The sequence below is a fragment of the Esox lucius genome, chromosome 17 (assembly GCF_011004845.1).
Source record: "Esox lucius isolate fEsoLuc1 chromosome 17, fEsoLuc1.pri, whole genome shotgun sequence".
NCBI classification, from domain to species: domain Eukaryota; kingdom Metazoa; phylum Chordata; class Actinopteri; order Esociformes; family Esocidae; genus Esox; species Esox lucius.
Window position 1 is genome coordinate 38949122 of NC_047585.1, and position 26960 is coordinate 38976081.

The following is a 26960-nucleotide window of genomic DNA, read 5'->3' on the forward strand; positions in this document are numbered from 1 at the left end:
AGAAGCATAACTATGAATTGTCATGTGGGAGCCTTCTGGACTTGCTAAACAGTTTGTTTGAAAACTCAAGCAGTCATGCAAATGCTAACGAAGCTAAAAATCTTCCTCCACTCAAGGGCGTGACATTGAAACAATGTAAAGAATGTCACCAAAGAACAGAGGCAATGTCCTGAGAAATTGAGAATTAGCTGTGTCAACATAAACAGTAATGGGAGAAACACACTTGAAAGAGTTACGGACAGTGTGCAATGTACTTCCCCATGGTCACAACGTTGTTAATTCCTAAGCCTTTTTCATTAACAAATCACTGAGCTCCGGAGTGTTGAAGACCAGTATCCATACATTTCATATACTGGTCATCAAGAAGCACCAACAAATACAAACACAGCAAAAAAGGTGATGTGTACTCATGGAAATGTGCATTTATTTTACCCTGTAAAGCAGGCTAAGCATGTTTGGGGAATATTTTAGCAGTTTATACAGTTGTTAAAAATAGATGATTATGTCAAAACTCCTTCGAAATGCAATGCTTTTCACCAACAAGTCACTCATCAGGCACACAGATGCTTTAAAATCAACTGTTCTGTCCTCAGAACCTAACTTTGGAAAGTGGTTTAACCCGAGCACATTAGAAATGAGAAATGTCCCAGTGAAAACGCATCCCATTTCCTGTGAGGTTGTCCTAATGTGGACTCTGTCCTGGTTCCTGGATGGGCTGTTTTTGGCTCTTAAAGCATCACCTGGTTTTGTAAACTACTTTGGGTGCCAAATGTTCAGGTACTTACACAGATCCGCCCGTAAAGATGCTGCCCTGAGAGTCAAAACGAAGCCTGGCCCCTGCATGTTAACGGCCTGATATGTAGACAGGGGCACTACAGGAACACAGAACAGTTGTGTTTCTCGATGTCTGTGTCCAAAGATGTGACACTATTTCATTATGCACCCGTTCCGACCAGGGCCGAGGCGTACTTTAGAGGTATTAGAGGGGGCGATTCCACGTGGACCAATTAAGTAGTAGATTCAGGGGTGTTTCTCCTTCATTTCTGTACAGTGGAGTGATGGAACCTGGCGTTCAGTGAATTGCAACAGCATTTCTGATCAGAGTAACATGGTAGCCCTGATGGTTATAAAATAATAAACGGATTTAAAGCAGCAAGTCACTTATTTCATCGGAAAAGAAAAAAAATGATGTTTATCTGACGCAATGTTTTCCACTGATCATGGAGACCAGAAAATAAACCTTTAGATCGGTCAAGCACTTCAACTTCAGATAAACCAAAGAAGTCTTCATCTTAGACGTACCGTATAATGCACATTTACATTTTCAAAAAGATATACAAGAAAAACAACCTGATAAAAAAAAAAAAAAAAAGGATTTGCCAAAAGCTTCATTTCGTTATCGTGAAAAAACAACAACAAAGTAAATACAATTTACAAAATCAAAGTTCAACCAAAAATACATTACAGACCACAGTTTGGTTTTCGGCAAGCAGAGAAAACTGGAGGAAAAAAATCTCACCACAAATTCAAAACGGTAAAACATCAACAAAAAAGGCAAAAGGAAAAAAAGAGAATAAAAATGTATTAAATATAAGTAGAAGTATTAAAAACAGCTTAAGCCACACATGGCAACAGGGCTTGTTTGGATAGGAACCAGGGCCAGCGGGTCTATGGGATTACTCAGCGTTGTGTTGCTAATGAGAGTGGGGCGCCTCTACCATCCAGAGTCTCCACCCCCTGTGGGCGAGAGCTAAAGCCCCAGCCTGTCTCCTATCTCTGGGTTAGGAGAGAAGGAGCTCTCCTTACTGTCATCACCTTGCTTATTATTCTCATAATAGCATTGGGAAGAAATGAGTGCGGGACAGGCCTAGGGCTTCCACAGACTAAGAGGTTTATAAAGCCCCACCTGACCCTGTTAAGATACTTCCTTAACCCTTATAACGCCAGGCTAGTTAATGCTGACAATATTTACAGCCCAATACCATTGTGGTTAAGAGGTGGGCCAACCCTGGGACTACCGCACACGTTTGTCAATTGATATTGTACAGTCTGAGGACGAATATCAAAAGCAGGCTGGATTGGGGGGGGCAGTCAGGACAGTTGTTTAGAGGGAACCCCAGGTATTAAGTTTGGATCCTTCAGGTTGTGTGTTGGTTAGAGTGGATGCTGTATCACGTCCACTGCTGTACTAGTTTGAGCCCACTCAGCATAGGTAATCCATTCGGATGGGGTGATTCTAACCACTGGTGTGGTAGCCTACAGGTGGGTTCGGGTTCAAGGAGCGCCATGGTGTCCATGGATAAATCACTGTACAGTAGCACCAGCTGTCAAATGATTTAGCCCTGGAAGATAAAATGAACCTCAATACTAGATTCCATCTGAAGTGTGCGGGAATAGAAGCAATGTTTGCATTAGCGTGTTTGCTTGTCAAAAACCGCGACGGCACACAAGATGGGAAATAACACTTTCTTGATTATCTGCAGCACCCACCCAGCCCAAAGGTCCCATTCAGAAATGTGACAAATGTACGCCCTTCCTTGCGTGTTCTGGAGGGCCCAAGTGGGTCCTATCCTCTCTAGACATTTACCACCATATCTTCTATTGATCAGACAAAACGTTTTCAGTCACTAGGCATTTTCATATTTAAATCATGTGTCAGCACGTTCCATCTAACAAAATGTCTTTGCACTAAACAACATTCAAAGAAAACATGGCACAGGACGACTTGTTTGTTACTTTCATCGTTTTTTTTTCTTCTTATGTGGATTTTTTTTTGTTGTTGTTGAAACTATCAAATCAAAGTACCGCTGTTGATGGTTTTTCTTTTCATTGTGTTTGTCGCTTTAAAACGGAAGAAACAAAAAAAGTGTTTCTTTAAAAATGTTGTATTTATATATATCTATATAGTCTTCCTTCGTAACATTTCTGTAAATTGTGCAAATTCAGCAGTAACACAGGTGGCGACAGATCCGAGTGGGCAGTTGATTACATTTAATACAAAAAACAATACCAAAAAAATGTATGTCTTTGACCTTCGACTCCTACAGTCACATGACCCCAGGAGACTTTACCACTGGCTCAGAGGAAGGCAAACAACGCTGTTCGGGGTTGTGACGCCAAAACGGAATTCCATTTAAATTGTCCCATCCTGGCAATCCAAGACACAGCTTTGACGACGACAAAACCCAGGAAAACAGACATAAAGCAGGAACCACGATGACAACAGCAACGATAATCAGAATGCTTTCCGGTAATGCTGTCTCCCAGTGTGTGTGTGTGTGTGTGTGACGAAACCTCAAGCTTCCTGGTGTCACACACACACACACACACACACACACACACACACACACACACACACACACACACACACACACATATATATATAGACCTGCATTTACACACACATTCACACACACAGGCCCGCCCAGTACTGCTGAATCCCCTATGTTCAGTGTGCTGCGTTCCACCCTCGCAATAGCGCCACATCGCGTGCTTTGGGGAGGGGGTGGGGGTGAAAACCACGCTGTCCGAGTTCTGTTCCCTCTGGGTGAGGAGAGAGGAAGATGGAGAAGAGGAAGATGAGGCCGAAGTGAAGGATGAGTCCTCAGCTGGCGAGGGCCATTGTGTCGATGACCTGCTCCAGCTTGCTTCTCAGTCTCTGCCTCCGCGACTGTTCGTCCCGCTCCAGAGCCGACAGGATCTGAGGGAGAGTTTTGAATTAAAAAAAAAAACACATCAGTACAAAGATTGTGTACAGAGGAACCGTCTAAGATCCCGCCTACTGTGGCGTCCCGTCAAATAAAACGTACAACCCAGGAAAGGCTGAGCAACTGATGGCAAACAAAGTCCTGAAAACAGAAGGGCAGACTGGACTTTTTTTAGGGCTCTATTGAATGCCTGTGAGTTTATACACTCACCTAAAGGATTATTAGGAACACCACACTAATACTGTGTTTGAACCCCTTTCGCCTTCAGAACTGCCTTAATTCTACGCGGCATTGATTCAACAAGATGCTGAAAGCATTCTTTAGAAATTTTGGCCCATATTGATAGGATAGCAACTTGCAGTTGATGGAGATTTGTGGGATGCACATCCAGGGCACGAAGCTCCCGTTCCACCACATCCCAAAGATGCTCTATTGGGTTGAGATCTGGTGACTGTGGGGGCCATTTCAGTACAGTGAACTCATTGTCATGTTCAAGAAACCAATTTGAAATGATTCGAGCTTTGTGACATGGTGCATTATCCTGCTGGAAGTAGCCATCAGAGGATGGGTACATGGTGGTCATAAAGGGATGGACATGGTCAGAAACAATGCTCAGGTATGCCGTGGCATTTAAACAATGCCCAATTGGCACTAAGGGGCCTAAAGTGTGCCAAGAAAACATCCCCCACACCATTACACCACCACCACCAGCCTGCACAGTGGTAACAAGGCATGATGGATCCATGTTCTCATTCTGTTTACGCCAAATTCTGACTCTACCATCTGAATGTCTCAACAGAAATCGAGACTCATCAGACCAGTCTTCAACTGTCCAATTTTGGTGAGCTCGTGCAAATTGTAGCCTCTTTTTCCTATTTGTAGTGGAGATGAGTGGTACCCGGTGGGGTCTTCTGCTGTTGTAGCCCATCCGCCTCAAGGTTTTGCGTGTTGTGGCTTCACAAATGCTTTGCTGCATACCTCGGTTGTAACAAGTGGTTATTTCAGTCAAAGTTGCTCTTCTATCAGCTTTAAATCAGTCGGCCCATTCTCCTCTGACCTCTAGCATCAACAAGGCATTTTCGCCCACAGGACTGCCGCATACTGGATGTTTTTCCCTTTTCACACCATTCTTTGTAAACCCTAAAAATGGTTGTGAATCCCAGTAACTGAGCAGATTGTGAAATACTCAGACCGGCCCGTCTGGCACCAACAACCATCCACGCTCAAAATTGCTTAAATCACCTTTCTTTCCCATTCTGACATTCAGTTTGGAGTTCAGGAGAGTGTCTTGACCAGGACCACACACCTAAATGCATTGAAGCAACTGCCATGTGATTGGTTGATTAGATAATTGCATTAATGAGAAATTGAACAGGTGTTCCTAATAATCCTTTAGGTGAGTGTACACTGCTGTTGTGACTAAACATTCATTCAACAGTGGACTATATGTCAGTCAGGAGCTGTGTCGGCCTTTCTATCCTTGGTCTAAAACATCCGAAAAGACATTTGGTTCAGGGTCTGGGATAGCCGACATTTACTCCAGGTAACTAAGAAATGTAATGGTCATTTAAGACACTAAAGTTGTGTTAATGATGAAGCGAGGCTTCGATCTCCTGAATCCTCCCGGCAGACACGGACAACATAATGGTGACAATCCAGACGGGAAAAAACACCTGTAGCAGTATATTTCTCTGGTGAAAAGGATTGTTCTCATCAAATCAAAATCGCTGCGTCTATTAGATTTGAACGCGACTGTGAGGACATGACACACATCAGACACGCGAGTTAACCAATGCAGTTCTTCAGTAGGATTCATTCCAAAGCGGGGTGCGCGATAGATAAACACGAGACTTGGTCCTGACCTCGTCCTTGTACTTGACGATGTAGGAGTAGATCTCGTGCAGGGCACTCATGCTGTTGAACTGGCTGAGGTGCAGACGGGACTGTTCTGCCAAGTAAGCACTCATGTCCTGGTCACTGATGACGGGCATCCTGGAGATGTCCGAGTAGTACCTGAGGAAATAACAGGAGATGGAAAGACAGAGGGAGGGTATGAGAGAGAGACACAAAGAGAGAGGAGACGTAGGGTTATGGGAGAGGGGGAAAAGGGGGAGAGAGATAAGGAGGATGCAGGGTAACGAGACAGAGGTTAAAGAGACAGGTGAGATGGAAAACACTTAGATGTCATTTATTTCCAATCAAAACATAACTTTATTTGTATAGCACTTTTCTAGTGCAGTAACACAAAGTGCTTTACACACAATAAATGTCATTATAGGGGCTCGCTTTGCCATATTACACCCACCAATGAAATCAAGTGAGCTGAATAAGGCGACCAAGTAAATGTCACACTTAGTGTTACATTGTGATGGCAGTTGACATTTTTAACCTAATCCAGAATGGCCACCCACTGAACTCTGCCAATATCCTTACCGTTCAACCCAGTTCTTGTAGTTGGGGATGTCTTTAGCATAGAGCAGCTTGTTGGAGGGAGAGTCTTTGCCCAGCTTGTGTTCAGACGTGGAGCAGGAGTCCATAAATGTCTGAGCCACCACCGACAGACAGGCGTCCGTGATGCTGTTCTTGTGGATGTCGAACACAAACTGGGGGTTCTTTATCACGTTCACCCAGAACCTCAGAGGAAGACTGGTGGGTGGAGACAGAGACAGGGAACAGAGAGGGAGAAAGAGATACGCGACATGTTTTAGTGAGAACATCAATACCACTTCCTGCGCATCCACTCTAAAATACTCAAATTCTCCTAACACCCGAACCAACACCAGCAGGCAAAAACTATCATCAAACTTCTCACACACATGCAGTTACCCAACCTGCGTGTCCACGTCCCACACACACCAGTACGCAAGCTGCCCTGACCCACTCACCAGTTGCTCTTCCACGTATGTCGTACATCCGAGTCAGAGATGGAGTGTTTGTCCGCCTGCTCATCCAGGAAGTCAAACATGTACTTGATGGCGAGCGGGAGGGCACTGCCTCGGTGGGCCGTGCTGAAGATGGTCTCAAACAGGTCGTCTACAAACTTCTGCAAAGTACCCTTTAGAGGGGACAGGCGAAGACGCATGATCAGAGAGACTAGTATCAACTTCAAAGTTATCAAGTGTATAAAGCACAAGTTGACGAAGTTATGCACTTTATAACTCACTACTTTCCACAGGTCGAACTGGAAAGGTTCATCAGTCTATGTACGGAGACATTCACTCAGTAAAAAAGCCTGTGTTTCTTTCTTTCAAATCACATTTTACACTTCCCCATATACCCTCCTCTGTTTTGACAGACCAACATGCGCCTCAGCTAAATGGAACATTACTGGAAGCGGTTCCAACACATGATTCACTTCTCAAGAAAACCATTAGACTTCCCCTTACAAACTGGAACTGTCAAACAGATCCTACCGTTTACAATGAGGGAAATACCCCCAGCCAAAAATGTCAGCTCTATTCAAGGAACTGGTGCAACGTTTGTGTTCCAGCCCAGCCCCCACAGCAACAACTCAACCCATCCTCTAGCCTGCGACGTCAAATCAGATGTGTGTTTGTGTCGGGTTTAAACAAAAACACAGCTCCCGATTAATCATGTCCCAAACACTGCTTTGAGGGTACCAGTGGATGGGTTCAGGATCTATGAAGAAGCCCCCGCTCCCCATCAGGAACACCAAACAGCTCGATAGGCAAAGGTCAGGTTGCTAATTAAGACACAACGGAGCGTTTGGAAGCTGCACCTCCTCATGCAAAAGGTTAGGAAAAATGTTAATGAGCCTCTGAGCCAGTCGCCAGGGAGACAAAGGTCAATGAGGGAGCTGGCTGTCGGAAGAATCAGGTTGACGCTGGCGAAGGCTACTGGGTGCTGTCTTTTACCTGGGGGTGGTGCCAGCGTGTGTTGGCCTGTTTGTGCGTGTGTGTGTGTGTGTGTGTGTGTGTAGATGGGTGCTACGGCTTCACCTTGGTGGCCAGCAGACGGGTGAGGTAGATCTCGGACACCATCTTGCTGCCGCGGTCACCCTCGCGCTGGTCAGAGTGGTCGTGGTTCTTCACCAGGTGCCAGAGCTTGGTGCCGCTCTCCAGGTCGGGAGTGATCATGGGGGTGCGGGAGCGCAGGCTGTCTGGACTACTGGCCGTCCTCAGCATGCTCTCTGACAGGAGGGATCAGGAAGAACAGGCAGGTTGGGAATCAGCTGAATACAGTGTGACATGCTGAACAGACCACAGCCATTTCCTGTGTTTGAGGGGTTTACAATCCCCCAGACACTTAAATCTCATGGGATTGATTGCTTTAATTCTGCTCGGGTGACTTTCTCCACCCCGGCTTGCGCCTTTGTTGTTTTATCCACTAAACTTTATGGTCTCGGAGACGTTTCTAATGACCTGACAGACTCCCTGGTAATGGCTGAAATGGGCTGGATGGATACAAAGGTTTTCTGTTTCATCTGTAACTGCTTGGTTGGGATTTAACGCACTGTGGACAGTTACATCACATGAAAGACTTCATTTTGATGGTTGTGGACTTCGGTGCAATTGAAAATAGTTATTAATTTACTAGTTTGACATTCTTACAAATAAGAAATGAAAGCTCTTTCCGAAATAGCCATACTTGGATAAAAGTGATACCATGTTTGATCTGTTAAAGGGTGTAAAGTATAAACAGATGTGTAATCTAGAGCCAAGCCTGTAAATGTTTTATCAGGTGGGTGTGTGTTTCTTCATACACTTGTTGATTTAAGCAGGAGAACAGAACAACAACAGTAATTAATGAGACAGACTAGACACAGGCAGGTGGATGCCGGTTGGCTAGACAGAGCAGGTGGATGCCGGTTGGCTAGACAGGGCAGGTGGATGCCGGTTGGCTAGACAGGGCAGGTGGATGCCGGTTGGCTAGACAGGGCAGGTGGATGCCGGTTGGCTAGACAGGGCAGGTGGATGCCGGTTGGCTAGACAGGGCAGGTGGATGCCGGTTGGCTAGACAGGGCAGGTGGATGCCGGTTGGCTAGACAGGGCAGGTGGATGCTGCCCTGTTCCACACTCATCTTCATCCATTACCCAACTGTTGCTTTTGTTATAAATATATTTTTCTAGTGTTCCCATCGTAATCCAAACTAAAATAAACTTTCTTCAAAATGGATACGATATTGTATCCAGGAAATGACCCAGTAAGTAGAAATGAGCCTGACTAATAAAAACGTATATTATACCGGTCGTGATCAAATCAGTAAACTGAATTTCAAATTCAATAATTTAAAACTTTTCAATCAACCTAAAATAAGTTATGTCAAAAGGGTTTAAAGGTTTGGGATTTAAATTGAAAACACTTCCTGAATTGTCTTCCAAATGAACGGAGCACACCACAAGACATTTCTCTCCTTGCTGTCACACCTCAGGATCAGCATTTAGCACATATCCTTCCTGCTGATACTTCTATTGTTCAAAAGTGCTTTCTGAAACCCAGCAGCAAATGAATCATGAAATAAGACATGGGTGTGCGCACACACACAAACACACCATATCTGCTGAGAGACTTTGTAAAGGTGGAGGAGTTGGAGATGTTGTAGGCGGAATTCTGTTTGGGCACCAGGGCAATCACTGAGCCATCAGTCACCTGTTTGGAGATACAGAGATTAGCACAGTTAATAGGCCATTGAATCCATCAATGTCAGTCAATACCTACCTGACCAAGAGTCAAGCATTAGGAAAGATTAAGTTTGAGCATTAACTGTAAAACAGCACACTTTTTTCTACAGGATCTTGTGTAAACCCAAAATGGCAATTACCTTCGCTGAACGTAAAACACTGCATTCTCTGTCAGCATTACCCTTTCTGAACATAAAACCCCACATTCCATTTTCCATGTGACCTTACCTGGTAGTGAGCCAGTGTATTGAGTCTCTTCCAGTCATTGTCTATCTTGGTGGTGACATCTTCGTCTTGAAGAATGATCCTCGCCATCCGGCCCTGACGCCACTCTAAAGGGTCACAGGTCAAATGTGGAGTCTTAGCGTGTGTAGCCGTGCTGGGTGTTTTGACGAGCGTGTTGAGTGTATTCACGGTTTTTGTGTGTGTGACCTACTCACCCAGGTCCATGTCTCCAGCCTTGGGTCTCTGTGAGTAGGGGCTGCCTTTGAACACGGCATCCAGCAGCTTCTCCTTTACCTGGGTTATTGTATCACAGTTCAGCCCCTTTACCGTCACCTCTGGGGCATTCTCGTTCTCCGGGTTTACACAGTGCAGGGTCTGCGGAGAGGATTGACACGTGTCAGAAACATTCTCTTTAATTATGTGATTCAGTCACAGAGAGATGATGTCAGAACATTCTCTTTAATTATGTGATTCAGTCACAGAGAGATGACGTCAAAGTGTTCTGTTTATTTATGTGATTCAGTCACAGAGAGATGACGTCAAAGTGTTCTGTTTATTTATGTGATTCAGTCACAGAGAGATGACGTCAAAGTGTTCTGTTTATTGATGCGATTCAGTCACAGAGAGATGACGTCAAAGTGTTCTGTTTATTGATGCGATTCAGTCACAGAGAGATGACGTCAAAGTGTCCTGTTTATTTATGCGATTCAAGCCGAGTTGTGGCACTGACCAAGGTCTTGTAGTCGATCTGCTGGCGGATGAGCTTGTCCTCACTGAGTGAATATCGAGCCTCTCCTGTGATGGCATCTATGGGCCCTTTCTCCATCTGCTGCTTCATGGCACAGTACAGCATGAACAGGGGCTCCCCCGCACACTCCTACAAACAGCAGGCAAAGTTCAACGGGCACTTAGACACACTTCCACTGTGTCCAGGAGAGAAAATGTCCGGGCGAGCGCACTCACACGCACACACACTCACACGCACACACACACACACACACACACTCTCACACACACACACACACTGACAAAGGTATAGCCTAGAATCCGCCTCTATAATATCAGTCATTTCAGCAGCCTAATAACAATAAGAAATAGACTTACATGACAATACGCAAGATAATTAGTACATCCACTTTTTGTCTGACAAAGTGGAAAACTGCCCTCAAGTGAATCCCTATCTGTTCTTGGCTACACCACTCAGTTAAACTGTGAGGTCTTTCTGGCCTAACCATTCCACAGCAATTGGCTCACTCAATAGAGGGCCCGTCGTTTCTCACCTGTGCATTTTAACCCGGAGGAAACACAGCCTTTAATAAGGTATAACGTTTTCAAATGTACACTCAGCTTGGGGAAAATCGTCGGGAGAGCGCTAGTGGCAGTTGATAGAGGAGTTAATAGAAGGTTAACGAGTCAGGAGTGGAAAAGTGCTGGAGAAGCACTCTGTTGTGTGAAATGTGTCAATGAGGCAACGAGAGGCTGGCTAGAAGCTCTCTCCCTCTCACACTTCTCCGCATTCCTGCTTGACTGTCTCACCTCGCTCAGTGAATCTCACCTCCAGTGCCTGTTGTTTTTTTTTGTTTTGTTTTTTACCTCTGCCCCGTAGCTGCCTGTTTCCTTTATGTTGTGTCTTTCGTGTGTTTTCCGTCAAGACTTTAGACGTCGTACTTCAATGCAGAAGGCAAAGGCTGAGTGAACAGAGACTGAGCTTCCTCATTCTCTGGAGCAGGACTCAGAACAGACTGACGGCATTATGCAGTAAGGACAGGTACAGCAGATGTGTGTTCACAAGAGTCTGGCTTCCAAACTGGGTTTTGCCCCAGGACCCAAACAGAACCAGACCGTCTCAGTCTCAATCCAGTATTTACACCACACTTTTTGGGGGAAACTGAATGCTGTTGTTTTTTCTTAAGCATTAAGAAACAAGAAACCAGGCAAGCCTAGTTCAGCCAGCCCGCAGTAGAAAGCCCGCCCCTTAACATTATATAATTTCACATCAAGTTTGAATACTTTGTTATACACCATTACCCATTGTGTTAAACTGAGTAAGGTTTCTTATTAAGTTTACCTCCACCACAAATAGCATCTATGTTTGTATGGGTTTTGCCAATGGCTGTTTTAACAGCTTATTTGCCATTCGTGAATGACACTGATGCAATAACTAAGCAAGTGTTAAGACGAGAGGAATCGTGTAGCCAGTGAAGTGTTTGTCTATCCTGAAGAAATCCTAAGACATAATTAGAAAATCCACCAGAAATAGTCACAATATAACAGTAAACAGTTTAATTTGAGGCTTCCCATAACATAGCTATGAAAGATTGTGGCCAGCAAAGTTTTTTTCTATCCAGAACAAACCCTCTTGTGCCACTGGCCGTTTAAACAGCTTATTAGCCATTCTTGAACGCCATTGAAACAGTATCTATCAATGTCGGCGATGATAACTTTTCTTTTTGTCAAGTGAAAAGATGAGGGAATCGTGTAGACAGTGAAGTGTTTGTCTATTCTGAAGAAATCCTAATATGCACAAGAGCTGTTTTATTTTAGGCTTCCTGTTACATAGCTACATAAGGTTGTCAGTTCTGAACCGTTTAGAATGTTACGAGAGGCGAACGCGGGACCTGTTGTTTTCCGTAGCCTGCGTCTCTACCCACTACACTATTTGACAAGGGGCAGTCAGTCAGTCAGTAAGAGACATTCTCTCTTCTAGGCCGGCTTCGCTTACGTGGTCTGGCGTAAAATAATAATACCCACTTGCTTTCTACATCTCATTAGTTGTTTAAATTCCAACAAGTGTATAACAAAATCCCAAATCTTCAGTTGGATGTCTGAAAAACAACGTTGGAGGGCATCAGACAGACAGACTCACCTTCAGAAACTTATAGAGCAGGAAGGTGAACCAGTTGGTGAGCATCTTTTCAGCCACTGACTCAGTCCTGTGGGACGGGGAGAGAGAAGTTTTGTTGAATGTCATCTACTGGCACAGGAATGAGTTAAACCTCCATGGCAAAGACCAGGGGAAGGCAAAGGCCAACTCTGAGTCTTAACTGCCACAGGGTATGTAGAGCTTAGTCAATCACTGAATGTATCAACTGGCCCAGTTGACCAATTCAGCGATTACCTACAGTCAACACATTTCCAGGTGGGTTGGAACAAAACCCCGCACACACCCTGCAAAACTGACCAACATGGAATTTTGGAGTTTTCCCTCCTAGTAGCACGCAACCAATAACAGCCTCGGGCTGGTAATTGAGTGACAATGCGCACCATTTTTTCCTGTGAGAAGGTATTTAACAAGTCAGTTCGCTTCAAACAGCACACATATAATTATTCAACGGACAACCTTATATACTTCAACACCCACGCCGCCACCTGCTTTCCGCACATAAACAAATTAACTTCAATAACCAAACTCTTTTTTTTTCAAAGCAAACCTACCAATCTTCATTTAAAACACTGCAATTAGTCTAATTGGTTAAAGTTCTCTTGGTAATCTCCAACCTGGAGCGTAATCAGGAGCCTCCAGAAAGACATGTTGAAACACAAGTAATTAAAAGGCATTGTAATTAACATGACTCACAATGTCTAAATTGACGAGTGAAGAGTGTGTGTGTGTGTGTGTGTGGGCGCGTGTGTGTGTGTGAGGGACACCGTGATAAGGGAAGAGAGCGTGTGTGGGCGTGTGTGTGTGAGAGGAAGTGACAGCTGACATTTAGGATGTGTTTGATTGGGTAAAATGGGTTTTATTCTTCGCTATAGCTTTATCGTTCTTCTCTTTCTACCTGATCTGAACAGCGTAGCAGTGAGGAGAGGAATACTGGACCGGGATAAAACATGCTGTGTGACACTCAATGACTGACCAGATACCGCAGACTAAAAGCTAAACTAGTAACTGAAAAGTGTCTGAAATCAAATCAAACCAAACCTAAAAACAATAAATAAAAAGGACTGATGTCGCTTTCGTAGCTAACTGTGTGTGTCATCCTTATATTCCTGAGGCAAGAGTAACCAGGACCATGTTTTTGCAAAGCCACATTCCACCAGAGGGTGTTTCTCCCAACATCAGGCCAATTTAACTACGGTTTCCAACCAGTTTTATTTGATTCGATTTTAATTTCATGTCACTGTGGGGGGGGGGGGCATGATTTATTTTTCCATTTCATTAAATTTCTATTCATGTAGAACTGGTCTGTTTCTCTGGCATTTCACACTCTTCTTTCCATCCTGATTTTCATTTTAGTTCACCTTTCTTCTGCAATGACAACCAGGACAAAAGCCTGACAGTAAAAGTTCACATTAACATTGTTACATTGTCTGACCCTGACAATTTTCCTGACCTTAATGTAATGTAATTCTCATGACCCGCTATTCCCATAACAGGCAACGTAAAACATTTGAACCTTAAACTAAATTACTCAGCACAAATGATTAGAAGGACATCTATTCAACATGATGTGCTCCATGGGAATTCTCCTAACCTGTTGAGTCAATTATCAGTAACTGCTGCCTTAGATCTTCCGGCACGCTACAAGCTGTATGCATGTAGACCTCCTTCCTTGTGTTTCCACAACCACTTTCACTCCATCTTTTCTCTCTTTCCAACACCCCCCCCCTTGTCTCTCTCTCTCTCTCCTTCTTTGTCTCTACCCCTCAGTCTCTCTCTCTCTTTGAGTCTGGCTCAGTAGTCCTGTGTGTGTGTGTGTGTGTGTGTGTGTGTGTGTGTGTGTGTGTGTGTGTGTGTGTGTGAGAGAGTGTGCGTGTGTGCGCCCCCCTCAGGGAGACTGCGTGTGCGCTCAGGTATGTAATCCTTCCTGACAGAGACAGGACTGGGGCTGGGGGGAGGGGTATAGGTACTGTTCACCTCCGGCCCACATATTCTAAAACACTGGAAGGCAGGCTGTAGTCACTGTAGAGATTCCCCACTTCTACCTCTATGCATTGCTGTTAATGACACGTTAGAGTGGCTAACTACAGACTTAGTCACCCCATGCAGGCTTCTTCCCTCAGAAGCTTGTTCCAACCAATCCAACACCCAAACTGGACCGCATGTGCCTTCCGAGCATTCACGTTCTGAACAGCACCACGCCGCACAAACAAACCGCACACGACCTTCGCTAAGCAATCAAGACTCCAAAGGTCAGTGCAGGAACAAATTAGTGACAACTCAATCGGTCAGACATGATGAGAATCTGTCAGAGGACTCAGACTATAAAGAAAGAAAGAAGAATAATGCCAGGTGCTTCGCGAACAACGCAGCCTCACTCAAGACTATATCTTCTAATAGTCTGAACCAGACTATATCTTCTAATAGTCTAACCCTCTAAAACAGTATATATCTTCTAATAGTCTAACCCTCTAAACCAGTATATATCTTCTAATAATCTAACCCTCTAAACCAGTATATATCTTCTAATAGTCTAACCCTCTAAACCAGTATATATCTTCTAATAGTCTAACCCTCTGAAACAGACTACACCGATCAGCCATAACATTATAACCACTAGCAGGTGAAGTGAATAACACTGATAATCCTGTTATCATGGCACCTGTCAGTGGATGGGATATATTAGGCAGCAAGTGAACATTCTATCCTCAGAGTTGATGTGTTAGAAGCAGGAAAAATGGGCAAGTGTATTGATCTAAGCAACCTTGACAAGGACCTAAATATGATGGCTAGACGACTGGGTCAGGACATCTCCAAAACTGCAGCCCTTGTGGGATGTTCCTGGTCTGCAGTGGTCAGTACCTGTCAAAAGTGGTCCAAGGAAGGAAAAGGGGTGAACTGGCAACAGGGTCCTGGGCGGCCAAGGCTCATTGATGCACATGGGGAGTGAATGCTGGCCTGTGTGGTCCAATCCAACAGACAAGCTACTGTACCTCAAATTACTGAACAAGTTGTTGCTGGTACTGATAGAAAGGTGTCAGAACACACAGAACTGGACCACGGAGAAATGGAAGAAGGTGGCCCGGTCTGATGAATCACGTTTCCTTTTACATCACGTGGATGTCAGGGTGCGTGTTCGTCGCTTACCTGGAGAACACACGGCACCAAGATGGACTATGGGAAGGAGGCAAGCTGGTGGAGGCAATGTGATGCTTTGGGCAATGTTCTGCTGGGTAACCTTGGTTCCTGCCAGTCATGTGGATGTTTCTTTGACACGCACCACCTACCTGAGCAATGTTGCACCCTTTCATGGCAACAGTATTACCTGATGGCATTGGCCTCTTTAAGCAGGATAATGAGCCCTGCCACAAAGCAAAAATGGTTCAGGAATGGCTTGAGGAAACACAACAACGAGTTCAAGGTGTTGACTTGGTCTCCAAATTCCCCAGATCTCAATCGAGCATGTGGGATGTACTGGACAAACAGGTCCGATCCACCTCGCAATTTACAGGGCTTAAAAGGATCTGGTGCTAACGGCTTGGTGCCAGATACCACAGCACACCTTCAGAGGTCTAGTGGAGTCCATGCCTCGACGGGTCAGGGATGTTTGCGCGGCAAAAGGGGGACCTACACAATATCAGGCAGGTGGTCATAATGTTATGGCTCATCGGTGTATATCTTTTTATAGTCTGATAGGCACACCGTACCTTCTCAACAACAGCTTGGGGTGGTTCTTGCTCTCCAGGTTTTTGTCAATGAGGTCAGACAGCAGCTGCTTCAACACCCCTGTGGCGTACTCCATCTCCCCCTGGAGCGCCGTCATGACCAGCGACGCCACGTTGCCACGGTCGCGCATAGAGAAGGAGCGCTGGGCCTCCAGCGTGCGTATGAAGGTCAACAGGAAGTGCTTCTTGGTGAGCAGCTGGCCGAACAGGGTGAGAGCCTTCTCCACGTTGGCCTGGACCTGTGGTATGGAGGGAGGACAGGTGGGTCAGGGGAAACGCCAAGCTGAAATACTATGTAGTGTTTTATACGCACGCTTTTCTCCTCCATCACCTTTTTCCTTTCTACGTCTCTCTCCCTTCATCTCTCCCCCTTTCTACCGGTCTCCCTCCCTTCATCTCTCCCCCTCTCCCCCTTTCTACCTGTCTCTCTCCCTTCATCTCTCCCCCTTTCTACCGGTCTCTCTTCCTTCATCTCTCCCCCTTTCTACCGGTCTCTCTCCCTTCATCTCTTCCCCTTTCTACCGGTCTCTCTCCCTTCATCTCTCCCCCTTTCTACCGGTCTTTCCACCCCTCTCTTCACCTGTCCGCCCTCTCCCCATCTACTCTCATATCTCTTTTCACTCTCCCAGCTCTACCTTAATAGAACACCAGGCCCTCTTGAGACCAGCCAGCGGGTGCTGGTTGTCCTGTAGGGAGGTGAGCCTTGTGGCAGAATAAGAAATTGATCTGCTCACTACCGCCAAGGCATATTGCATTTGGGATACAAATGAAAATCCGAAGCTACGCGGCAGACCGACATGCAGGGAGGAAGACTGAGACGTGCTCAACAGTTCCTGTCCTGTAAACACATAGCCTGCTCCTCTGTTCAGCCTCACAGAGGGAGACACCCTACAACAGATGTATATCCTTTTCCGTCTGTGCATGTGTGATGGAATTTATAATGTGCCTGAGTGTGCACAGGCGAGATGGTATTTATCTGTGTACATCAATGTGTGTGTGTGTGTGTGTGTGTGTGTGTGTGCGCGGTGGCATGTATGCGTGATGGTACTGTAATAAGTGTGGCAACCTGACGTGATGATGTGGTGTAGCTGAGTGATAGATACATCACGTCTCTTGTCAGGTGAAGAGATAGAATGGAATAGGAGAGTGTTTCATTGAATGTGTGAGACCTGGTTCTCAGGTCAAGGACATGCTGTGGTAATCTATCAGTCTCTGAGTTCCACAGAGTTGGCTGGGACTATGGGCCTATATTTGCAAAGGATTTCAGACATATATTCTGTATAGTATAGACTATTAGACCATAATGGATAGGCTTAAAATGCAGGTGCACTGTGAAACTCCATTAAAACATCACAGTACCCACCCCACAATGGAGTAGCTTCACCTCCATGAGCAAGGAGTAGTCCTCCATCCACCCCTGGCGTCCCTGTCTCCCCCTGCCCCCGGACCCCTCTCTCCATCCCCCTCGTCACCTCCCTATCCACCTAATCATCCTCTCTCCCAGCACCCCCCCATCACATTCACTACACCCTTATCCACCTCCCCCTTTCCACCCCCGTGCACCTCCCCACACCTCCCCTCCGTGCACCTCCCCACACCCCTCTATGTAGCTGTACTGTTACTGACCCGTACCTCCATCTCCTTGAGCACGGGGTGGTCCTCGATGCCAGGGAACAGCACCCTCATGGCGTAGGTCCTGTAGTCCAGGAAGGGGATGCCCGCTCCGTCCAGCTCCTGGGTCAACTCATGGATGTCTGTCTGAAGCTCCGCAAAGGCTGCAGGGGGAAAGCAGTACAGGGAACATTAACCAATAGCCTAGCGTTCAACCAATAGCCTAGTGTTCAACCAATAGCCTAGCGTACAACCAATAGCCTAGCGTACAACCAATAGCCTAGCGTACAACCAATAGCCTAGCGTTCAACCAATAGCCTAGCGTTCAACCAATAGCCTAGCGTTCAACCAATAGCCTAGCGTTCAACCAATAGCCTAGCGTTCAACCAATAGCCTAGCGTTCAACCAATAGCTTAGCGTTCAACCAATAGCCTAGCGTTCAACCAATAGCCTAGCGTTCAACCAATAGCCTAGCGTTCAACCAATAGCCTAGCGTTCAACCAATAGCCTAGCGTTCAACCAATAGCCTAGCGTTCAACCAATAACCTAGCGTTCAACCAATAACCTAGTGCCTCTCTTTGTTTCTAAACAGTGTGTTGGACCTACAACATGTGCCTGGTCTGATCTGTAGAATGTCCCCTCCACTTGTTTCAGTGGAATCCTTCTGTAACCTTGACTATAACAACCCCACAAACAATTATTGAAATAAACACTTCCCTAACAGATGGCCTGGAACTCTCGCTCCCTTCTCTGTGCCCGTATCCATCTCTGCTCTCTTCACCTCTTTCCTTCCCCTATCAATCTCTTTCTCGCCACCCCATCTCTCTCTATTCATCTCTCTCATCCCCCCTCTCGTCCACTATACATCGCTCTCTCCATCACTCTTTATCTCCCTCCCGCCACCCTCCAGCCTCCATCCATCTGTGCTGACGGTGGGGGACAAACAAGGTGGTGAACCCTGCGTGGACGATGTCTGTTGTTATGGTGCTTAGAAGAGACAGCCAAGGACTATTACTGTGTTTGAATGTCTTCCTCTCTTCTCTTTTGCAAAGCAACTTGAAAAGAAACTATGAACATAAAATATTATTATTATATTAAGAGGCCACATATTGGTTTCATATCTACATACAGAACAGGTCACGTCCAAACTCTATTAACTGTGAACACATCTATATATATAATAGGTCACATCCAAGCTCCATTAACGGTGAACACATCTACGTATATAATAAGTCGCATCCAGGCTCCATTAACTGTGAACACATCTACGTATATAATAAGCCACATCCAGGCTCTGTTAACTGTAAACACATCTACATATAGAATAAGTCACATCCAGGCTCTATTAACTGTGAACACATCTACATTTAGAATAAGTCACATCCAGGCTATATTAACTATGAACACATCTGTGTATAGAATAAGTAACATCCAGGCTCTATTAACTGTGAACACATCTACGTATTGAACAGGTCACATCCAGGCTCCATTAACTGTGAACACATCTACATACATAATAGGTCACATCCAGGCTCTATTAACTGTGAACACATCTACGTTTAGAATAAGTCACATCCAGGCTCCATTAATGTCTTAGTATCTGATGTATTTTTGTCTTGGTGCTGTACAGTTCTATTCTAAATGGTCATGTCTGAGGTATTTCTGTCTTGGTTCTGTATCAGTCAATACTAAATGGTCATGTCTGAGGTATTTCTGTCTTGGTCCTGTATCAGTCTATACTATATTGTCATGTTTGATGTGGACTCCTGGAAGAGTAGCTTCTGCTTCTGGCAGTAACTAACGGGAATCCTGATAAAATCCTAAATCCTAATTCAAAAGGGGCTTTATTGGCATGGGAATGCTGTGTTTACATTGCCAAAGCAAGAGAAGATTTCATTATTTCTCTCTCTACTCTCACTCCAATTCCCCCTCACATCTTCTCTCTTTGCCATCCCTCTATCCCTCTCTCTCTCCAAACAGACTGACAGTATTCCTGTCCTCCCACTGGCCCAGGAGTGTCTGCCAAAGGAATGCATGTTCATGTGAGAGCATGCAGATACCCCGTCTCTATTTCTCCTCTCTACCTCCCTCATCCCCCTGCCTTCCTCCTATCCAAGCAGATCTCCCATGGTGTTTGTTTGGATGGATGGATGGATGAGAGGTAATGGATGGATGAATGGATGGATGAGAGGTGATGGATGGATGAATGGATGGATGAGAGGTGATGGATGAATGGATGGATGAGAGGTGATGGACGAATGGATGGATGAGAGGTGATGGACGAATGGATGGATGAGAGGTGATGGACGAATGGATGGATGAGAGGTGATGGACGGATGGATCATGGATGAGAGGTGATGGACGGATGGATCATGGATGAGAGGTGATGGATGGATGGATGAGAGGTGATGGATGGATGGATGAGAGGTGATGGATGGATGGATGAGAGGTGATGGATGGATGGATGGATGAGAGGTGATGGATGGATGGATGAGAGGTGATGGATGGATGGATGAGAGGTGATGGATGGATGGATGGATGAGAGGTGATGGATGGATGGATGAGAGATGATGGATGGATGAATGGATGGATGAGAGGTGATGGATGGATGAATGGATGGATGAGAGGTGATGGATGGATGAATGGATGGATGAGACGTGATGGCTGAATGGAGGGATGAGAGGTGATGGCTGAATGGAGGGATGAGAGGTGATGGCTGAATGGAGGGATGAGAGGTGATGGCTGAATGGAGGGATGAGAGGTGATGGCTGAATGGAGGGATGAGAGGTGATGGATGGACATGGGGTAGCACATGGCTATCGAGCTCATCCTGCATCTTTACCAGACCACATTCCATTGACTGAGTTAGCGTTCGGCCAGAACAAAGAGCTGCACAACCTGTAGGTCAACGGTCCCCAACTTTTTTTCAGTCGCTGTACCACAAGATAATTCTGTTCCGCCTTAGCACAAGCAGGCCCTGTTAATTTTCCCAGTAAGTCTATGGTCTCCTGGACCTTCTCAAATCCAGCCTCCTGGTGAGGAGCAGGTCAGAGAAAGGGCAGAGTCTACACAAATGCCGTCAAATGCAGTGCCATACCTTCTTTACACTCCAGGGCCACCCGGGACTCCAGGTTGTCCATCTGCAGCTGCAGGCGTTTCAGGGTGCGGTCGGCGTCCCGCGACTTCCTCTTGTAGGCGATGAGCACGGCGATGATGACCAGCAGCAGCAGGCCGCCGCCCCCTCCAATGCCGATGATGGCGGGCAGGGTCAGCACGCTATCGGAGTACATCAGGAGAGTCCCGGGGGAGTACTCGAAACCGCCAACACGCACCTGGGAAGCACACACACGCCATTAGATTCTCCGATGCATGTATATACAAACCTGATCTAAGCTGGTTTCCAAAGTCACAACACCAGGTTAGAATCTTCGGCCCATCCGGACCCTGGCTCAGACCACCCCCCCCACCCTGTTTCTAATCAGGGACCGACCGTGACCCGGTCACCAAGTGAGCGCAATTAACCACCAGGGAAGAATGGTTCAGCCCTGTACGACCAGAGTTCAGGACGTATCATCGGACTGTTGAAATACACCTGTAGTAACCCTGTCAAATCTATCAACTAGTGTGGTTATTTTTTATTTTTTTATTACTGGCCTATATCTATGAATGGCAACGAGTTGCAGAGAGACTGTAAAATATAGATATGGACCTCTTTGCCCATGAGCCATTTCTGGGCTGCATTAAACATCAACATCTGCGCAAATCCCCGCAGAAATGAATCCACATGAAGAATTTAATTTGATAGGTTGTCGTGCAGGAGACAGAAACACAGGCAGTGCTATGGCAGCCGAAGCCCCAATGTGTGTATGTGGATTAATACATGAAAAATGAATAGAGCAATGAAGGGGGGGGAGAAAGAGAGAGAGAGAGAGAGAGAGAGAGGCAGTTCAAAAGAAAAAGTGGGAGAGACTAAAAGTAGCAACGGTCGTTAAAAATGATGAAAGGTCAGAAATACAGTTCTGATAAATGTAATGGATGAATAATGGAGAAAGACACTCAAGTCATTTTAAATGTAAAAAAAACAATTCCCCAACAAGAGACAGAAAGTCAATCGAATCCAGATATTTTGGTGGGGTCTTCAGGCATCCCACTGAATATCAAACATCACATGTAATCTATTTTGAAATTATAAATGTCCCTGTTTTTAAAGCACATAGGGCCTCTTCATGTTTTGTTATCATATTGATTAAGTAATAACGCTGGAGCGTAACTCATTTCTATGCTGTACAGCAGGGTATTCAATTCCTACCCCTACGAGGTCCGGGGCCTGCTGGTTTTCGGTTCTACCTCATCATTCATGTCACCCACCAGGAGTCACAGGTCTAAATCAGTCCCTGATTAAAGAGTTACATGAAGAAACCGGAGTGGAACCGATCTACTGGACTGTGGGTCCCGACCTGGGTTTGAGGGCAGACCTTCTGAACGCTGTTGTGTTCTTGTCTCCGTTTCACTACTACAGGATAGAGGGGTTGTCACAACTAGCTATTTTCAGATGAATGCATGGTAAGCCTCTAAGGATAAGAGTGCCTGCTAAATCCCTAATGTAAACGTAATTAAATAGAGATTTAGTGTCACTAATCTGAACACAATATCCCGTAATGGGAAAGTGGATTTTTAATAAACATTTTAATAAAAATAGAAATAAAATCAAACGCTGAAATGTAAATATTTGCTTGACAAACTGCATACGTTTAAACACATTCCTGCGCCCCTCGATGGGTAGCAGGTTTTCAACCGCAAACCCAGGGAGGATTTGAAATGAGATTCATAGATAGGAACACATTTAAGCAAAGACATTTTTAAATACATTAAATATCTCTCTCAGCACGGTAACGTTATTAATTAGGCTTTGGATAATGTATCAATACCCCCACCCACTACACAGCTACAGGCATCCCAGAAAACACTCCATGGCTGGGATAGGACGGTATGGATCCACAACAATGTAGCGACTCCAAAATGTCCGAATTTGACAGTGAATAGAAAGACGCCTGTACAGAACACATGTACTGCTAACAATGTGGCAACACCACTGTGTCTTCGTGTCTTGGAAATGTGTGGTGGTTACCGCATGTTAAGGGGATGGTTGTCCTTAGCAGTGACTGTGTTTTTAACCTGGCCTCTTTCTAGACCAGAGGACTTATTGTCTCCGTCCAGGCCGCCATTGCATCGAAAATGTTGTTCTTAGTTTGCTTGACAGGTTGAACAAAGATATTATAAAATCCTAAAAGGGAGTGAAGTTGGATGAAGAGAAACGCAACAGAGCCAAGAACAAAATCCAAAAGAACAGGCGGGATCCGGCTGCTTTCCAGCAGACACCAGAAGACAAATTCACCTTTCAGCAGGACAATGACCTAAATCGCAATACCAAATCTACATTGTAGTTGCTTATCAGAACCACATTGAATGTTCCCGAGTGGCCTAGTTCCCGTTTTAACTCAAACTGGCAGTGCAAATATGGTTCAATAGGGAAACATTGAAGCTTTGAAAATATTTCACATATTCTGGTTTTCACTTCTGTTATTATATCGTGCTTATTTTTCCACTTGCCCTGGTAAAAGAAAAAAAAATTTTTTTATCCCACGCAAATAAAGCCTTTGAACTAAAAAATCTTACTGTGTGAGGACAGAGAAAGAGGATACAAGATATGGGGTAAAACACAACACCAGATACAGTGAAACACCACAACTAGCCCGCGCCAGTCCACCCGGGCCAACAGTTAGAGGGTCAGGACACTCACAGTGACCACGTGTTCTCCGGTGAGGTTTGGCCACTCACAGAGGAGCTGGCTGTCGGACAGGGTGAGGACGCACGCCGTCTCCCCAATCAGCACCGTGTAGTTCAGCCGCCAGTTACCGGGCACCATGGGGGTCAGATTTTTACCCTGGGTGAGAAGCAGAGAGACACAACCACACAGTCAGACAACAGGACAACCACCACCCTGCCTCCCCCCGCACCCACCTGTTTGGGCTGTTACCGTCGGCCCGGGCAAGCACCCTCCCTCCCTCCCCCGCACCCGCCCGTTTGGGCGGTTAACGACGGCAACCACCCTCCCGCCCAGGCTGAAGGGAAGGAACCCTGCTCTGTGTGATTAGACACGTGGTGTCAGTATGAGACGCGTCCCCACGTCCACAGATAATGTGGCGAGGTCTTTAATATCCATCTTCATTACCCTCAGGGTGTTCTGCAGCCAGTCAGCTGGGCCTCTGGTGGCATCTAGATGAGCCTGACAGGGGCTTTAGCTGCATCTCAACGGTGAAGGAGGTACCAATTAGAGGTGTAAATAATCCACCCCCCCCCCCCACCCCCACAAACACACCCACCCACACACTCCCACCCACCCTTTATCCAAAAGGTTTTGCCGGGAGTGGAATTAATTGCTCTGAAACTCTGATGCACATCTAATTTATCCACAATTATTTAATAGGATGCAGATTCTCCCCCCCCCCCCATTTTTCAGCTTCTCAGAGAAACCCAAGACGAAGCAATCAAAGGGTTGAAGGGTTCACTGGCTAGAGGAAAAAAAAAATCTTATTCCATATAAATTATCTATAAAATAGCACTGTGGCAGGTTATTTTATTCAGCGGAATGGCTTTCAAGTTCAAGGGTAGAGGTCAGATGACAAAAATAAGCAATGAGCAAGGGAATATAAAGTACGAGAGGGATTCAAAGGCACTGAGAATGCCTCTGGTGTAAAGTCACCATTTAGCTGTGAACTTGGTCTGTAGTTATCTGATAGAGAAACAGGTAGCATATCTGTGCTGGATTTGGATCCTGTTCAGTGGGATCTCACCCTGTCTGCACCAGCAGCAACTTGACTTATATAATAAGCAAACAGGGACAATTTCTGATGGAATGTTTAGAGAGCAGGAGGACTATTTCTTACAGAATGTTTAGAGAACAGGAGGACTATTTCTGATGGAATTACAGAACAGGAGGACTATTTCTGACAGAATGCTTAGAGAACAGGACTATTTCTGATGGAATGTTTGGTGAACAGGAGGACCATTTCTGATGAAATTAGAGAATAGGAGGACTATGTATGACAGAATGCTTAGAGAACAGGAGGACTATTTCTGATGGAATGTTTGGTGAACAGGAGGACTATTTCTGATGGAATGTTTAGTGAACAGGAGGACTATTTCTGATGGAATGTTTAGTGAACAGGAGGACTATTTCTGATGGAATGTTTAGTGAACAGGAGGACTATTTCTGATGGAATGTTTAGTGAACAGGAGGACTATTTCTGATGGAATGTTTAGTGAACAGGAGGACTATTTCTGATGGAATGTTTAGTGAACAGGAGGACTATTTCTGATCAAATGCTTGAGAACAGTGGGACTATTTCTGAACAAATGCTTGAGAACCTTCCTCCACCAGAGAACCCGCAATGCCCAGAACCCCTCCTCCATTAGGGAACCCCACCCCTCCCGAACATTCACCCAGATTCCATAAGTCTCACCTTGATGATGAGTGGAGAGCTGGGTTTGAGCTCCAGAAGGCCACTGGGGCTTAGTTGTTCTATGATGGGGTCCGGGTAGAAACTGAAGGTCTCGTTGACCACCAGTGTGGTGCGTACATCGTCCATGACGAAGCCGATCTCATCCGGAGAGCTCCCTGTCTCTGAGAAGCCCTTCTCTGAGCCAACCACAGAGGGCGCCAGACACACCATTACAGTGTTGTTGAGCACTGTGCAGTTCTAAGAGAGAAAGCAAGAGGTAGGATTTACATAACTTGGACAAGGGTGTAAACAGAACCTATTAAAAAAATATGTACACTGATGCAATAAAAAGTGCTACCACTTTCTAACGCAAACAGAAGACTGCAGGAAAATGTAGAACAAACACACTGTGGAAGCAAGGACAAACACCAACACACAAAGTTTAAAACACGCCATGGATCTGCTCCCTCTGGCATGCTGTGTAGCAACAGGACATTAGCTATGGAGTCCGCACAGGGAAGACACGAAAGATGCCTTTATAGGTCAGCAAAAAATACGATGGAGAAATAGGGTGACACCGGCCAGGGACAAAGCAGGAAAATCCACTTTGTTTTGGTCTGGGATGTTCTGTGTAGGGGGAGGGGGAGGGGGGGGGGGGGACGAGGAAAGGTTAGCCTAGCCCTGTGGTGTCGGGTGAAGGGGGGATGAAGGGATTTTCCAGACAACCTGGGACAACCTGGGCTTATTGCCGGTTGACATTTCAAAGGTTAACCGGCTAAAAGGTGATTCAACATCAAACACATACACACACATGTACACACTTTTAAATGGCCCCAGGGCGGGGGGGCGACCACCAGGTCAGGCGTGTGTGTTTGGTCTGTAGTACTTACATTAACAGACTGGGCCTTCCCGTACTTAGCCCTCATCTTGGGCTCCCTGACGGTCGCCAGGTTGGTGCCAGTGATGGTCAACAGGGTGCCGCCGCTGCAGAAGGAGGAACAGTAAGAGACCACAGACTCAGGACACATCCACCCTCAGAGAAGACAAACCCGCAGTCACATTCCAACAACAGACTCATGACACATCCACCCTCAGAGAAGACAAACCCGCAGTCACATTCCAACAACAGACTCACGACACATCTACCCTCAGAGAAGACAAACCCGCAGTCACATTCCAACAACAGACTCACGACACATCTACCCTCAGAGAAGACAAACCCGCAGTCACATTCCAACAACAGACTCACGACACATCCACCCTCAGAGAAGACAAACCCGCAGACACATTCCAACAACAGACTCACGACACATCCACCCTCAGAGAAGACAAACCCGCAGTCACATTCCAACAACAGACTCACGACACATCCACCCTCAGAGAAGACAAACCCGCAGTCACATTCCAACAGCAGACTCACGACACATCCACCCTCAGAGAAGACAAACCCGCAGTCACATTCCAACAACAGACTCACGACACATCCACCCTCAGAGAAGACAAACCCGCAGTCACATTCCAACAACAGACTCACGACACATCCACCCTCAGAGAAGACAAACCCGCAGTCACATTCCAACAACAGACTCACGACACATCCACCCTCAGAGAAGACAAATATGCAGTCACACTCGGATTAGAATATCTTGGATTGGTGAAGCGATTAG

The 26960-nt window shown here is 45.8% G+C and overlaps 1 protein-coding gene across 2 annotated transcripts in view; it reads right to left on the reverse strand.

The window, feature by feature from the left end:
* Nucleotides 1-3343: 3343 nt before the first annotated feature.
* The window catches only part of LOC105016750 (plexin-A1), a 193126-nt gene continuing 169509 nt past the window's right edge, over nucleotides 3344-26960 (reverse strand). The window contains exons 17-32 of one of the 2 annotated variants that reach the window (XM_010880781.5): nucleotides 26184-26277; nucleotides 25315-25551; nucleotides 23592-23735; nucleotides 20889-21123; nucleotides 17813-17955; nucleotides 16163-16419; nucleotides 12441-12507; nucleotides 10305-10451; nucleotides 9790-9949; nucleotides 9578-9681; nucleotides 9221-9317; nucleotides 7667-7857; nucleotides 6593-6762; nucleotides 6141-6353; nucleotides 5570-5720; nucleotides 3344-3700 (exon numbers count right to left, since the gene is read on the reverse strand). In XM_010880781.5, the coding sequence (XP_010879083.2) occupies nucleotides 3605-3700; nucleotides 5570-5720; nucleotides 6141-6353; nucleotides 6593-6762; nucleotides 7667-7857; nucleotides 9221-9317; nucleotides 9578-9681; nucleotides 9790-9949; nucleotides 10305-10451; nucleotides 12441-12507; nucleotides 16163-16419; nucleotides 17813-17955; nucleotides 20889-21123; nucleotides 23592-23735; nucleotides 25315-25551; nucleotides 26184-26277 (2506 nt within the window). In that variant the 3' untranslated portion in view covers nucleotides 3344-3604. Of the gene's footprint in view, nucleotides 3701-5569; nucleotides 5721-6140; nucleotides 6354-6592; nucleotides 6763-7666; nucleotides 7858-9220; nucleotides 9318-9577; nucleotides 9682-9789; nucleotides 9950-10304; nucleotides 10452-12440; nucleotides 12508-16162; nucleotides 16420-17806; nucleotides 17956-20888; nucleotides 21124-23591; nucleotides 23736-25314; nucleotides 25552-26183; nucleotides 26278-26960 lie in introns of both variants that reach the window. The other variant, XM_010880780.5, reaches the window with a different exon arrangement.